General features: G+C 35.3%; 1 protein-coding gene across 1 annotated transcript; it reads right to left on the reverse strand.

Moving 5' to 3' along the window:
* Positions 1-7517: 7517 nt before the first annotated feature.
* LOC120124090 lies at positions 7518-7982 on the reverse strand. The gene has a single exon (XM_039142842.1). The coding sequence runs from the start codon at positions 7980-7982 to the stop codon at positions 7518-7520; it is 465 nt and encodes a 154-aa protein (XP_038998773.1).
* Between the last annotated feature and the right edge of the window lie 7503 nt (positions 7983-15485).

The following is a 15485-nucleotide window of genomic DNA, read 5'->3' on the forward strand; positions in this document are numbered from 1 at the left end:
ATAAAAAATATTAAAATAAACTTTTAATTACAATTGCGGGATCAAATGAATTATTATTCATTAATTATTATTTTTAACAACAGTTAATAATGTTTATAATTGCAGGAGGGGGAAGGAAGCCTAGGCTTGCTTCTCAAGGTATAGCTAATATACTGCGGGAAATGAAGACTAAGAAGAAGTATTTGCTGGATAAAACTAAGAGGATTGGTGAGCACGTGGGAGGTATAATTACTCTTCCTATCTCATGACTATGATTTTCTGAACATTAGGGGATTTAACCATCCCAATAAGCAAAAAAATGTTATAAATCATGTAGAGAAGTTGCAGGTTAAGGTTCTCTGTCTGTTTGAAACTATAATAAGAGAGAATAGGGCTCAGACCATTATTGCTCAATTTGAAAAAGACTGGAATTATTGTTGGAATTATAGTTGTTTGGAAAATGGCAGAATCTGGATTCTATGGAAGAAGAATTTGCAGTTTTCTGTTTTGAAAGTGGCTGACCAATCTATTACTATTCAGGGTAGTTTGGGGGGTAGGAATGTTTTTATTTCTATTCTGTATGGCAGTAATAGTGGGGCTACTAGGAGAGAGTTATGGAATCACCTTTTTTATGTAAGTGCTCTGGCTGGCAGCAATGTTTGGATAGTGGGGGTAATTTCAACGTTATTGTTGTTGCTGTGAAAAGTTCTAGCTGTGAGGATGAGCACTTATCCTCAGAGATGGAGGATTTGCAGAATTGTATGACAAATCTGAGGTTGGTGGACCACCCATTCTTTGGACCTGTGTTCACTTGGTCAAATAAGCATGAAGTGGGGTTCTTAGCTAGGAAGTTGGATAGAATTTTAGTGAATGATCATTGGTGTGAGGGGTTTCCTAATTCCCCGTGAAATTTCAAGCCCCTGGAGTATCTGATCATAGTCTGGCAGTGGTCTATTACTCCCATGAGAACCTTGCTTAAAGGCCCAAGCCCTTTAAATATTTCAATTTTTGGGCTTTACACCCTGATTTTAAGGAGGTAGTAGGGAAATCTTGGGCTGAGTCTGTGCAAGAGGACCCCATGCAAGCTTTGTTTTGCAAAATAAAGAGGCTGAAACATGAGTTGAAAGCTTTTAATAAAAGGTGCTTCTCTAATATCTCTAGGAAGGTTGCTGAAAAGAAGGAACAGTTAGAGAAGCAACATGTTGTTACTTTATTTGTAGGGAATTTGGATGCTATTACAGAAGAGAAAAAATTATATTTGGAGCTCACTGAATTAGAAAAGGCTGAAAGGTTGTTTTATCAGCAGAAAGCTAAAGTGGATTGGCTGCTTGATGGTGATCAGTGCACTAAATTCTTTCACTCCCAAGTTGCTGTAAAAAGGAAGAGAAATACTATAAGAGTGTTGATGGATGAGAGAGGCAATAAACTAGATACATTTGATTCAATAGCTGAAGAATTGGTGGATCATTTCACTAGGCAGATTGATACTATGGATGCAAATGTGCAAGGGTGTTTTGACATTTTCCTGAGGGACCTGCTGGGTTATACCTTGCCTGCAGGTGCCAATGCTGATTTGATTAAAGCTGTAACAAATGATGAAATCAAAGTGGCCATTTGGAATCAAGGTAAGGATAAGGCTCTTGGCCCTGATGGATACATAACTGGGTTTTTTCATTCTGTTTGGGACATTGTTGGAGCAGACTTCATAGTTGTTGTGAGGTATTTCTTTGAACCCTCTAAAATGTTGCCTGCTTTTAACTCCACTGCTATTGCTTTAGTCCCCAAGCAACCCAACTCTTGTAAAGCCATGGATTTTAGACCCATATCTTGTTGCTGAGTGTTTTACAAGAATGCAACCAAGTGAGCAGATTGGTTAAGTATCTCCCTAAGATGATAGCCCCTTAACCAATCAGTTTTTGTGAGGGAGAGGAAAATTGAAGGTAACACTCTCTTAGCTCAAGAGCTTGTTAGAGGATATGGTAGAGGTTTTATTTCCCCTAGTTGTTCCATAAAAGCTGATATGGAGAAGGCTTTTGACTCACTAAGCTAGAAGTTTCTTCTTACTGTTTTAAAAGGATTAGGGCTGCCTAATCTATTTAGGAAATGGATAGAAGCTTGTGTTATGGACTCTAGATTCTCCATTATGTTAAATGGAAGTCTAATGGGGTTTTTTAGAGGGAGAAGAGGAGTTAGGCAGGGGGACCCCCTATCCCCTTACCTTTTTGTGGCTGCTATGAATATCCTATCTAAAATGCTAGATGTTGTTGCTTCTGGAAAAATATTTCAATTTCACCCTAAGTGCAGAAAACTTTCGCTTTGCATATGATTTACTCATATTTTAAAAAGGTAGTTTAGATTCAATTATAGGGGTGAATTGTGTTTTGGAAAGTTTCTATGAGATGTTAGGGCTAAGGCTTAATGATGCTAAGACTGAAATTTTCATTGCTGGTGTGAATGATGATCTGAGGACTTTGGTCCATGAGTCTACTGGGTTCAAACTAGGCTGACTACCTGTGAGATACCTAAGGGTGCCTCTTGTTCCGAGGAAATTAACAGAGAAAGATTGTTCCAGTTTAGTGGAGAAGATTAAAGCAAAGCTTGGACTTTGGTCCAACAGATGGTTGAGTTATGCAACCAGGTTGCAACTGGTGAAGTCAGTCTTGTTTAGCACTGCTAATTACTGGTGTAGGCAACTTATTCTGCCTACTGCTGTGATTAAAAGGGTGAACCAGCTTTGTGCAAGATTTTTCTAGAAGGGGGTGACATTTCAGCTAAGGGTTCTGTTACTAGTTAAAGAATTTTTCATGGCAGAAGGCTCTCTTTGGGTTGCCTGAGTGAGGTTATATGTCTTTAAAGGAGATGATTTCTGGTCTGTTGTAAGAAAGCCTTCCTTTAGCTAGAGTATACGAAAAATTCTGAAGTTAAGGGAGGAAGTGCAACCTCTGTTTTCGGGGATCATGAACTGGGACAAGGTTATAACTCGTTGGTTATGGTAGGAGATCAGGGGGAGGAAAGAGAAGGTGGAATGGCACAAGGTTGTCTGGTTTCCTATGCACATTCCTAAACACTCACTCATAGCCTGGATGGCTATCCTTGACAGATTGCCTATTGTTGATAGACTTGCTCAAATGGGGATTGGGGTGGATGATAAATGCAGGCTGTGTGGAGTTGAGGCTAAGACTCGCATCCATATCTTTTTTGGATTTCCCTTCTCAAAGGCTGTTTGGGAGGTGATCATCCGGTTATGTAATGTTGACAGAATGGTGGGGAGTTGGGACGAGGAACTGAGTTGGGCTATCTCTCGGTTTAAAGGCAAAACTTTCCTTGTGTTTTATATTTAGAATAGCTTGGTGTGCAAATGTATACTGTATATGGGAGGAAAGAAATCATAGGCAGTTTAAGGGTATTAGTAGAGATGTTGATAGTGTGGTTAGCTGTATTAAAGAAATTGTTAGGCTGAAGTCAATTCGATTAGTCATTAAGAGTAGTGTTAGCAACAGAAATCTTTGTATAGCTTGGGGGATTAGCATATCCTAGGAGGCTGGTGCTTGTTTTAATTTTATAAGGCTTGTATTGGTTGTAGCAGTGAGTTTTCTACTGCTTCTTGGATAATAATATGAGAAACTTATCCAAAAAAGAGTATAAAATATTTCTTATTGTTATCATCATCATCATTTTGTAAAAGAAATACTAGTTATAAAACTTTTATAAAATTATTCATATTTTAAATTACTTACCCTCAAAGTTTTCCTATACTAGATTATACGTATTGTGTAATCTCATGCAAAAATAAAAATTTGTAGAGTTATAAAATAATTTGCAAAATAAGATTTAAATATTTTAATGTAGATTTTTTTTACATAAATCAAAAAATTAAAAAAGTTGACGTTTTTACATAAAAATCACCCTAACAAAAAATATTTATATATTACGCACTATTTTAAAAACATTTACAAAATTAGCACTTAATTTTTACATGGTGGCATAAGGCGCATTGCATGGGCCACGCCTTACCCTACGTAGCACCACATCAGCGTAAGGCGCGGTGCATGAGCCGTTCCTTTCTGCAAAGGGTGTTAGATCGGGAAATATATCTGAAAGTGTCTCTGACAGGTAAATATATAAAGAAAATGTGATTTTTGAGGAAAATCACCTCTATTTCACTTTTGTACTTTCAATTTTTTTTAATTTATATATTAAAATTTTTTAATCGTTTAACCGTTTTTTCTCTAACAGCTGTATGATATGCCTTATTTTGGTTTCGGTGATTCATTATTTCTAAAGAATGTTATATCAAGTCCTAATTTTAACTCTTTTATTTGTTTTTCCTATCATTAACTAAAGTTATATATATTATGTTGTATGTAACACCTCAACCCGTACCCGACCCAGATACAAGTCCGAGGTGTCACATTGACTTTTCAAAACTTGTCTCTTGCATAAAATCATGAAAATCTAACTTTCATTAAATAAAATTCGTTATTTTACATAAAATTTAAAATGATTTGTATTTCAAAACTTATCAGAAAATATTCAATACAACTCTTTTAGTACATGCCAACTAAATAAAACCAAATCCATATAACTCATAAATTCTTTTTTGATATGAACTTCGTAAATGAGTGGCTGACCTATCTTGCTCCTCTTCTTGCTGCTCGGAATCCTACGTGTGAAACATTCACACGCTAAGTCTATGACTTAGTGAGGCATAGATAAACTTAAATATAACATATTATCACTCATTCCTACTATGCACACTTCATGTAATCATATATATAATCTTATTAATCAATCATCACACACATCATCACATAACTCATATTATGCATTTCACATAATGAACATATGCATACATATACATCATCATATCATCTACATCATCACATCATCTACATTTATATACTATTACTTATAGAGTTCATAACACTTCTCAAGTATTTACTCATAACATATCATATAAATTCAATTTATTTACTTATAATCCAATATATCAATCCATCATAAACTATGACATTAACTCATGTAACATATGCAATATATTCAACCCATACTCATATCCAACTACACAATTATATAAAAATCATATTACTTCTTATTTATATTATATCTTTATTGGCCCATGTACACTGTGGAGAACTAAAGATATGTGAGTCTATTGAGGTTGTGCACTAATGCTGTCACCACAACTCGTATAAATTCCCATTAGGGGCACTAAATGTTTGTCCTGAAGGACCACTATGTCCCGAAGGACCACTGTAAATCCCTCGACTCTTGGCATGCCAACTATACATCTAGCTCTCAATTTCTATACATGGGAATAATCATTTATTTTTATCACATATTCACAAGTACACATTGATCACTTGCATATCATATGACTTTGTATCGCATATATCGAATCATTTCTTATGAAATCACTTGTGGCATGTAGCACATATAACTCATATACTTTCTTATATGCTCATATAGCTCATATCACTTAATCTCTTATGATCATATAATCACTACACTTATTTTCATATATCTTAGATTTACATATACACATAATTCACTTTCACATAATTCACATATTCATATCTCATAAATTTTTGACTTCTTATCACATAGTTTCTTATCACATATCTCTTATGATCTTTTCATATGATTTCATAGTTTATAATTATTCACTTATGTCTTCTCATAAACGCATGCTCTTATCCCTTCTTGTCATATTGTTCACACTACAATATTTCACATTCATTATATCATGTAGCTTTTATCACATATTAATATAGACACTTAACATTTCAGTCATACTCACATCTTTCATGTTCATACATTCTCTTATACTCATATCATATATCTTATAATAATGATTATATTATAACTGATATCATTATTCTCATTTAATCATATAGATCATTCACATTAGTTCATATGGCTTATCACACTACATGTATTCACATAAATTATATCACATACCATAACATATATCATAAATACTAAGATCAAACACATGCATATAATCATAAACTCATGCATTCTAATATAAGAACTAGACTTGTCACAAGTCTTAGTTCTATTAAACTTCGTATAATAACTAATAAACACTCACTTGGCCTCACTAATCAATACTGATCTCTTATCATTCCTCAATCGATCTTTCTTGCCCAATGTTCTGGAACTTTTCTAGGCTCGATATCTACATAAATATAAGATTTAAGGCAATTATCAGATGCCTAAACCTTTTAATTTAATATTGATAGCTTAAACGAATTTAATGAACCATAATTCACTTTTTTTCCTTAGGGGTGTACCGATGCACTATGGGTGCATCGGTACACAAAATAGCTTCAAAATTACCATGCATTGATGCATTCCAGTGTGCATCGATGCATATTCAAAATTGTTCTTAGTGCATCGGTACACATTCATAATGCATCGATGCACCTTCCTAGAATAGACTATTTTTACCCGAAATTTATCAACAATTCACCCAATTTTCCTATATTAAGCCCTAATTATGCTACCAAACTTAACTATAATCACTTTAACCAACGTCTATAATTTTAACACCTTATTTTCTTCCATATATTTCCCAAATCCTTAAAACCAAGAATCTTACCACATTTTCCATGATATCCAAACTTAATTCTTACTCTTATAACTTCTTATTCTCATAGATGACAAGTCAAATTCAACTTCCAAATTCATTTAAACCTTCTATTTCAATAATTCACTTAAAACACCTTTTACTTAATCTCTCATAACTTCTTCATTCTTTGTTTTTGAGATGGCTTAAGCTTTCCTTAAGCTTAAGTATCACCTATGAATCAAACTCTTCTCTTAAAATCAACAAATAATCAAACAACCAGAAAACTTACCTTTGCTTTAGTGCTTCCCGGTGGAGAAGAAGAAAACTGGAGAAGAGAAGTCTAGAAACTCTTGTTTCCTACACATGCCCCACGTGGGTATATAAAAATATCCTCAACCAATATTTAATTAATTTCCTTATCAAAAGACCTATTTTCCCATTGACCTTTCCTTCATTTGCCAACTCATCCCTTAAAATATTTTAATTAAACCCTTGAAATTGTTAACTTATTTCAAAATTGAGCATTAAGTTTTCAAAATTTACATTTAAGTCACTGACCCATCTTTTGGGATGTTTTTTTGGATAAATTGAATTTTATTACCCAAAGAAGCAGAGAGTCTGCTACAAATCAAATAAAAGTGTATAGCTACAATCCGATCCAATAATATACCGAAAACCAGTCCAAAAACGAATACCGAAAAACTGGATCCGATAAAAACTCAAACTGAGTCGATAAATGGCGTGCCCACGCCATAACTGAATATTTCTTCTGCGAAAGATGTGGGTGAATAAGTTCCCACACCTTAAGTAGAGATTCTTTTGCAGTAGCTTGGGATGGATAAGTCGTGCCCACGCCTTAACTGAAGACTTCTTCTGCGTTAGCTCCGGATGAATAAGCCGTGCCCAAGCCTTAACTGAAGACTTCTTATGCGTTAACTCTGGATGAATAAGCCGTGCCCACGCCTTATGCGAACGTCTCTTCTGGTATTGCCCAAGAATTACATAGGAAAGTATTAACCCTATCAAACATGTTGATCTTTTTCCCCCTCAGTTTAATACCTACAAATTCTTTGATGCAAATAAAAAGATCATCAGTAGATCTTGATCTTCCTTGAAAGATTCTTCGATTACGCTCCTCCCACAAAACGTAGATTTTAGCACACCAAGCAAGTTTTAAAATAGTGGAAATAAGAGACTTTCCTTTCCAAGAATTGCATGCCCAAACAATCATGTCCTCCCAAGAAGAAATGGATTTCTTTAACCCATTGTGTTGTAAAATGATCTCCCATAAATTAGAAGCCGTGGGACATTCAAAGAACAAATGAGACCGAGTTTCCAGTGCATCATTACAAAGGACACAGTCCCCAGTAGTGATAATCCCCATTCGTTGAAGTCGATCACGAGTTGGAAGTCGATCTAGAATTGCCATCCATGCAATTATGCTGAGTTTAGGAATATGGAGTGGGAACTAGATCAAGGTATTCCATGAAACTTTATTCGCATTCATCCTAATTTCCTACCAAATATCTCTTATGGTGATGGTTCTATTCGTGATTGCTGGTAAAGCTTCTGATCTAAGTTTATGGATTCTGTTGAAATTCCAGCTGTAATTAGGAGCCCCTTCAATGTGCCAGAAGTTTTTCTCCTTTAACACGTATGTTTTGATCCAAGCAACCCATAGCGACCCCTCTACTGAAAGGATATTCTTTATGAGTTTTATTATGCAAGCTCGATTCCAGGATTTTAAGTTCTTCAGTCCAAGACCTCCCTCAGATTTGAGTTGGCATATTTTCTCCCAACTGACTCGTGTGCCTGTAGTAGCCTTATCGGTTCCTTTCCAGAAGAATCGAGAGTTGAGTTGCTCGATCTTGTTGATAACAGATTGAGGAAGAAGAAGCTGTCTGCACCAGTAGTTTGCATTGCTGAACAAGACGGCTCTAATTAGCTTCAGTCTACCAGTAAAACTCAGAAATTTACCAGACCATAGATTAAGTCGTGACTTAATGTTTTCAATAAGATTATCACAATCTTTCTCAGAGATTTTCCTAGTAATTAATGGAACTCCTAGGTAGCGAACAGACAAACTTCCAAGATTGAAACCAGTAAAATGTTTGATTGTCTCGACAGTTCTAGTAGAAGTACCAGCAGTAAAGAAAACACATTTTGCAGTATTAAGATTCAAACCTGACATTTCATAGAATTGATCAAGGACAGAGATAACTCCTGCAACAGACTCCACATTACCCTTACAAAATATCAATAAATCATCAGTAAATGATAAGTGGGTAAGCCCTATTTTCTTGTATTTAGGATGCTAATTAAACAATCCTCTAGTGGCAGCCAAGTTGAGTAGTCTGGAAAGGACATTCATAGATAAAACAAAGAGAATTGGTGAGAGAGGGTCTCCTTGCCTTATGCCTCTTGCTCCCTTAAAGAATCCAATCAAGCTTCCATTGAAAGATATTGAGAATCTTGCTTCAGTGAAGCAAGCTTCAATCCAGCCAATGAATCTGTGAGAAAGGTCTAATGCTTTCAGAACAGCAGTAATAAAACTCCAATGAAGGGTGTCAAATGCTTTTTGAAGGTCAATTTTCATTGTGCATCTTGGAGAGATTGTTTTCCTTCCATAGCCTTTAACCACTTCCTGAGCAAGGAGGGTGTTATCATCGATGCTCCTTCCCTTAATAAACGCAGTTTGGTTAAGTGAAACCATTCCTGGGATAAGGCTTGTCAGTCTTTTTACTAGAATCTTAGTAATGGTCTTATAAATGACTGAGCAACAAGAGATTGGTTTGAAATCTTTTACTTTGCAAGGGTTGGTAACTTTGGGAATCAAAGCAAGTGTAGTTGCATTGAATGCAGGGAGAAGTGAGGATTTTTGAAAAAAATATTTAACAGCAGCCACCACATCCTCTCCAACAATGGACCATGAATGTTTAAAAAAGTGGGGTGAGAATCCATCAGGTCCAGGAGCCTTATCATTGCCTTGGCCAAAGATTGCTTCCTTGATTTCTTCAGCAGTAACTTCTTTTACAAGACTAGAGGAAAATTCTTGTGGCAGTGAATAGTTCAATAGTTCTTTCAAAAGCTTCTGATTAGTGTATTTGACCCTTGGATCAGCTGTCCCTATCAGACCAGTAAAGAAAGTAAGCACTTTCGCAAACATGGCATCAAAGGATTCAAGTCTGGTACCTTGGTCATCAACAAGCATTCGAATAGTTTCCTTTTTATTTTTAACAGCTATAGTCGAATGGAAGAATTTAGAGAATTTATCCCCATCTTTGATCCACCGAACTTTAGCTTTTTTCTTCATGAAAATTAGCTCTGCTTCTTGAAGGATGTCTAATTCTTGTTGAATTTGCAACTCCTTATCGAAAGTTTCTTCCCCTTTTAAAGAGAGAATTTGTTGTTGTTCAAGCTGAAGCCTCTTTTGTTTAACTCGAGTGGAGATATCACTGTAGCAAGAGTTGTTTAAATTTTTCAGGACTGATTTGAGGTGCTTAAGTTTCAGGAATAGGATCTTCATAGGATTTCCATGGATTGTTATTTGCCAAGATTGTTCAACCTCTTTCAAGAATTTAGGATGGAGAGTCCAGAAGTTGAAAAATTTGAAAGGCTTGGGACGGTTTATGGGAGTGTCTTTAGAAAGCCAAGCAATAGCCATACAGTGTCTTTAGAAAGCCAAGCAAGGTAAGTTCCAGCTTGTTTGTTGCTCCAAGTAAAGAAATGACCAATAAAGGGATGGTCATGAAGATCAAGATCTTGTACGGTGTCTTGAAATTCTTTCATTTCAGTGGTGGATCCAGGATAAAAAAGCTCATAGTCAGAGCTTTCATTCGGTTGCAGAGTAATATTGAAGTCACCTCCCAGCATCTAAGGAAGGTGACCTACTTTTCTTTCCAAATCATGCATCTGCTGCCATAACTGTCTAAGGATGGTGCCATCGTTACTTCCATAGACGGTTGAGATAACAAAAGGAGTTCCAAGAAACAATCCTTTAACTGATAAGATCTGATCTGAAGCATGAATAATAGTTAAATCCAAGTTTTTTTCCACAGTACCCAAATTCATCCATTAACAGCAAACTCATAGTTGAAACTGACATTCCAGTTAGATAGTTTAGAATCAATGATGTCCTTGGATTTTTCAATTTTGACTCTAGTCTCTAACAAGCATAAGATGTCAACATTGTTCTGGGATGCCCTACGGAGCACCTTATTTTGCTTTAGAGGATTATTAAATCCTCTAACGTTCTAGAAGCAAATGATCATTGGGAAGGATTTCCCAAGGAGGTGCATTCACCCCCAACTAAAGAACTTTTAGAATTTTCCAGCTTGTCCTTCTTTTTCTGCTTGAGATCTTTAACTAATTCAGCTACTCCCATTGAAGCAATTCGAGTTTTCCTTTGGTGGCCATCAATGTTAGGAGAGATTTCATCTACTGCATTTAGAACCTCGAACCTATTCTTTGAGCCAGCTAGAATAGCTTTATCTTTTAGAGGTCTACCTCTACCTCGTTTAGGGGCATTTGACTAGACTTTACCAACTTCGGTTAATTCAGAAGTGTCTATAGGTTTAATCTGATTAATATCTTCATGATCGATTGGTTCTTCATTGAAATCAGTACGAGTTGGGTTTGTGATTGCTTCAGCCACTTGTGGAGCAGCGATTTGTGTTGATCCAGTACTGGTAGGTTCCTGTTGAATCTCAATACCTCCAACATTGACATTCGAACTTGATTCTTCCTTTTTTTTTCCAGACTTGGTTTGGGGTAGGATTGAGATTGGGTTTTACCATGCAACCTTTATCATTATGGCCGAAAACCTTGCATTTCTTACATCTAGGAGGCAACCATGGAGTTTTGAAAAAAATCGTAGTAGAAAGATCATCTTGAAGAACAACATCAATGTGTTTTGGGATTTCATCATTAATACCAATTTCTACGCAGATCTTAGCAAACTCTAATCTGGTTTTGGATGCGGTGACAGAATCCATTGAAATTGGAACTCCAATTCCACTGGCAATATAACTTAAACCCTCTTGAGTGAATAATTCTAAAGGAACATTATATAAATGAACCCAAATCGGAATTTTTGATAAGTCAAAATTTAGGCGTTTTAAGTTGGGTTCCCATTTCCTTAGAATCAATGGTTTGTTAACGACGTGCCAAGGGCCATTTTTGAGGACCCAATCCCTAGCTACTTCAGAAGTAAAAGAGAAGATGTATAAATTATTTCCATCTAAACTGACCTGAAGACGTGAACCTTGTAGAGCTTTCTTCCATTGATTTTCAACGATTCTTTGCATTGTCAGGAAGTTTGGCGTTGGTCTTAGGAATTGACCCACAAGAGAGATTCCATTCCAATATGCCATCTTCAAGGATCTCAGATGGAGGGGAAATCGTTGGGATTCCATTTTTGATTTTCGGAGGATAGAAATTTAGGGATTGGCCAGAGGAACTCCCAAATGGCTTTCTCCAATCCATCAAGAAAAAAGAGCACTTAAACAAACGGAGACAGGAAAGAAATCGTGATAACCAAGAACATGAGCTACGAGAACCACCAGAGGCACGGCGGGAATCTCCAAGACTGTTAGGTCTGCTAACGTGGAGATCTGGAGATCACCAGAATCTTCCGGAGAGATTTCTAATCTCTTCCTTATTTTGTTTCTCTGAACTTTGGTTTCATCTTTTGGGATGTTACATTGTATCCCATATCACAAAAATGATGTTGGCCCAGTAAGTTCCAAGACTTGGGTTTGAAGCCCGTTAAGTGCATCTCTTAAATTACTAATTTATCTCTAAATCTTAAATTAAATAAATTAAAAACAAAAATTCTCATAAAAATAAATAAATTAAATTAAAATGAAAATCAAATTAATGACTAAATTTAAAAGTATACAAATATTTTTTAACAATCTTGCCAGTTCTTTGTTAAATGTTAATAAACAAATGTTAACGGTTGAGATGATTAAAATAAAAATAGACAATTTTTTTTGAAATAGGTATGTAGATTGCGTAAATCATAATGAGCTTCATATAAAATAATACCATACATACATTCAGGACAATTATAAAAAATATAATAATGAGAAAAAGCATGAATAATTGAGGTAACGACATATAGAGATATATCACTCTGACGTCCTCGAGTACCAAACATAGAGAAAAACAACTTGAAGAATATCTAAAATTATTGAATGAAAAACCAATCTCCCCTTAACCATAATCACATCTCATCCAACACATATATTCAAAAGCCAATGAAATATCATATAAAAACGAGCACGCATCAAGAAAGCAAGCATTCGAGGAGGCTTATAGAACGATAGAATAAAAAAACCAATAAATAAATCTGCACTGGAGTTCAAAAGCATCGATTATCATGACACCCTTTATAAAAAAATGACCAAGAAAAACTATTATTAGAAATATGATAAAATACAACTAAAAACTAATAAAATCGAACAATTATTGACAAAAATAATAAAAAAGGTCAGAAATGGGAAGAGAGTAGCCGGACAAAGCCACCACTACTGCCATTGTCGTAAAAGAAATGCAATAATGAGTAATTGTTTGTAACTGCAACAAAGAAAGAAAACGCCTATAGTACTTTAAATAGAAATAATTGAACGATCATAAGTATAGTTTATTTGTACGAACCGAGAAACCTCAGTGATAAGAGAATTATTGTTATTCTTTAAGATCTCAGGTTCGAGTACTAGGAACATCAGAGGTGTGAACGTTCAATGTCAGTTGATTGAGAATTGTAACACCCTTAGACCGATATGGGTGACCCAATCCGATCCAAGGTGTCACATTAGGGCCACCAGAGCGACCCACAGTAAAAATCCAGGAAAAATTAAATTTTTTGTTAAAACGTGTAAAATCATAAAACAATTTATAAATAAAATAAAAGTTTAGTAAATCATTCATATATTACAAACATGATTAAAATCATACAAGTTCCTGACTCAGTATATATAAAAAAATTCAAATGTGACCCCTAATTACACATTATACCAGCAAAGCCGAATGAACTCCCAATACTGAAGTTGATAGCTGCATTGGATCGATTCTTTTAACCTGAAATGGTGAGTAAAGAGTGAGCTTTAGGAAGCTCAGTAATACAGAACTAACAGATGAATGCAATAGGTCATCGGGTATAATGTAAAGCGTAAATTCCTTAGCAGGACAATCATCATCAGATTCTAGCGGTGAATTTAGATTCATTAGCTAAGTCTTCAGTTACAAATAAGAATTTACGGTTTGAAGGAAGTATTTAGAGAGAGAGATTCAGAAGATTGAATTGGGGAGTCTAGTTTGTTCCAACAAAACAGAGAAATGTGTACATATCCTTTAAAAGCATTAGTAGTTTAAAACATATTTTAAAACAACACTAATACCCTTCAATCGAACACCGATATGTAGTTCCCCAGAACTACATCCATAAAGACATACCCTAGGCCCATTGATTATAAAAGCCAATATAAGATAATATCTTAGGGCTTGAGAGCCTACCCAGGGGAGTACCTTAGGGCCTAAGAGCCCGCCCAAGGAAGTACCTTAGGGCCTGCCCAAGAAAATTCCTTGGGGCCTCAAAGCCCACCTTAGGCCACCTTAGGTCTGTAAGGAATTACCGGCTTGATCAGAGTTGAACCTCCATACTCCATAATCCTACCAGATAGTATTCCAATAATCAGTTTATACAGTAAATAATAGATTCCATTATCCATAATCAGGAACGATTACATTTTCCAGTGAAAATAGGTAACCATAGAGCACATATCATGTAGCCATAGTTCATAAACAATAAATCAATACAACAGTAAATCAAAATATTGAACAGTTAAAAGATTCAGTAAATCAGTAACTATGGTAAATCACATTTCAGGACAAAATAAAATAATCATACAACACATAGGAAACACACTAGAGGATCCAGTTATTTTCCGGAGGTACTTAGCAATTATCAAGCGTGGAAAACACGAAACTTCTGCAAACTGATTGAATTTCAGAAATTAGATCCCTATAAAAAGGGGGTTTGATAGCTAACATATTCATCAGTCATTCAAGAAGTGATTTATCAAGATCATATAATATTCAGATATATCAGCAAGGTATTCCGAAATTATTGCATCAAAATTTATTTAGGATTCAGACATTCCTAAAGTGATTCCATCAACCAGGCTTATAAGGGCATTTTAGTTATTTAATTCATGAGAAATTTGATAAATCAATTTAATAAGGGTATGCAACGATTTACAAAATTTTTGGATTTCAAGTATTTTAACAGGTTTCCAATTCCAATCGCACTGTACATTTCCCAGCAAAGGTGACACTTATCTATTATGTAGGTAGAGAAACTTCACGAACATTCATTTCTTAAAAAAGGTTGCATTGCATAATCGAACTGATCACATTCATAACCATCTTTGGATGGATCATGAGGAGATGAACATGTATTTAAGCAATATTTATTTATTCCGCATATTGTAATAGTATTAGGGATGATCGACCTACTTAGGTCGTACTCTAAAAACCTCAGGGGCATTACAACATTTAAAGCTTCATCGATATCTTCAAAAGTTATCCAAAAGCATTTGTTTAATCCAAGTCATGAGGGTATTTAGATTATTCTGGTATTCGAGGTAGATTTATTCATTCCAGAGCTTAAGGGTATTCATTCATTCTAGGGCTTGAGGAGTATTTTTAGGTTATTTCACACTTCAGGGGTATTTTGGTCATTTTATAGTTCAAGGGTATTTTAGTCCTTTCATTCCGTCCAGTCTTTCCATTTAATTCAAACTTGTCATTTATTTCAGTCATTTTGAACAATTCAGACATAAAAAAGTACTTCCATGGTGTTAGTCTTTAAGCTTGCTCAGAAATCGGAAATTCTAGGTTTTGAGCCTTTAAGGAGGTTATGAACTGA

This window comes from Hibiscus syriacus, unplaced genomic scaffold (assembly GCF_006381635.1).
Source record: "Hibiscus syriacus cultivar Baekdansim isolate YM2019G1 unplaced genomic scaffold, ASM638163v2 tig00110411_pilon, whole genome shotgun sequence".
NCBI lineage: Eukaryota > Viridiplantae > Streptophyta > Magnoliopsida > Malvales > Malvaceae > Hibiscus > Hibiscus syriacus.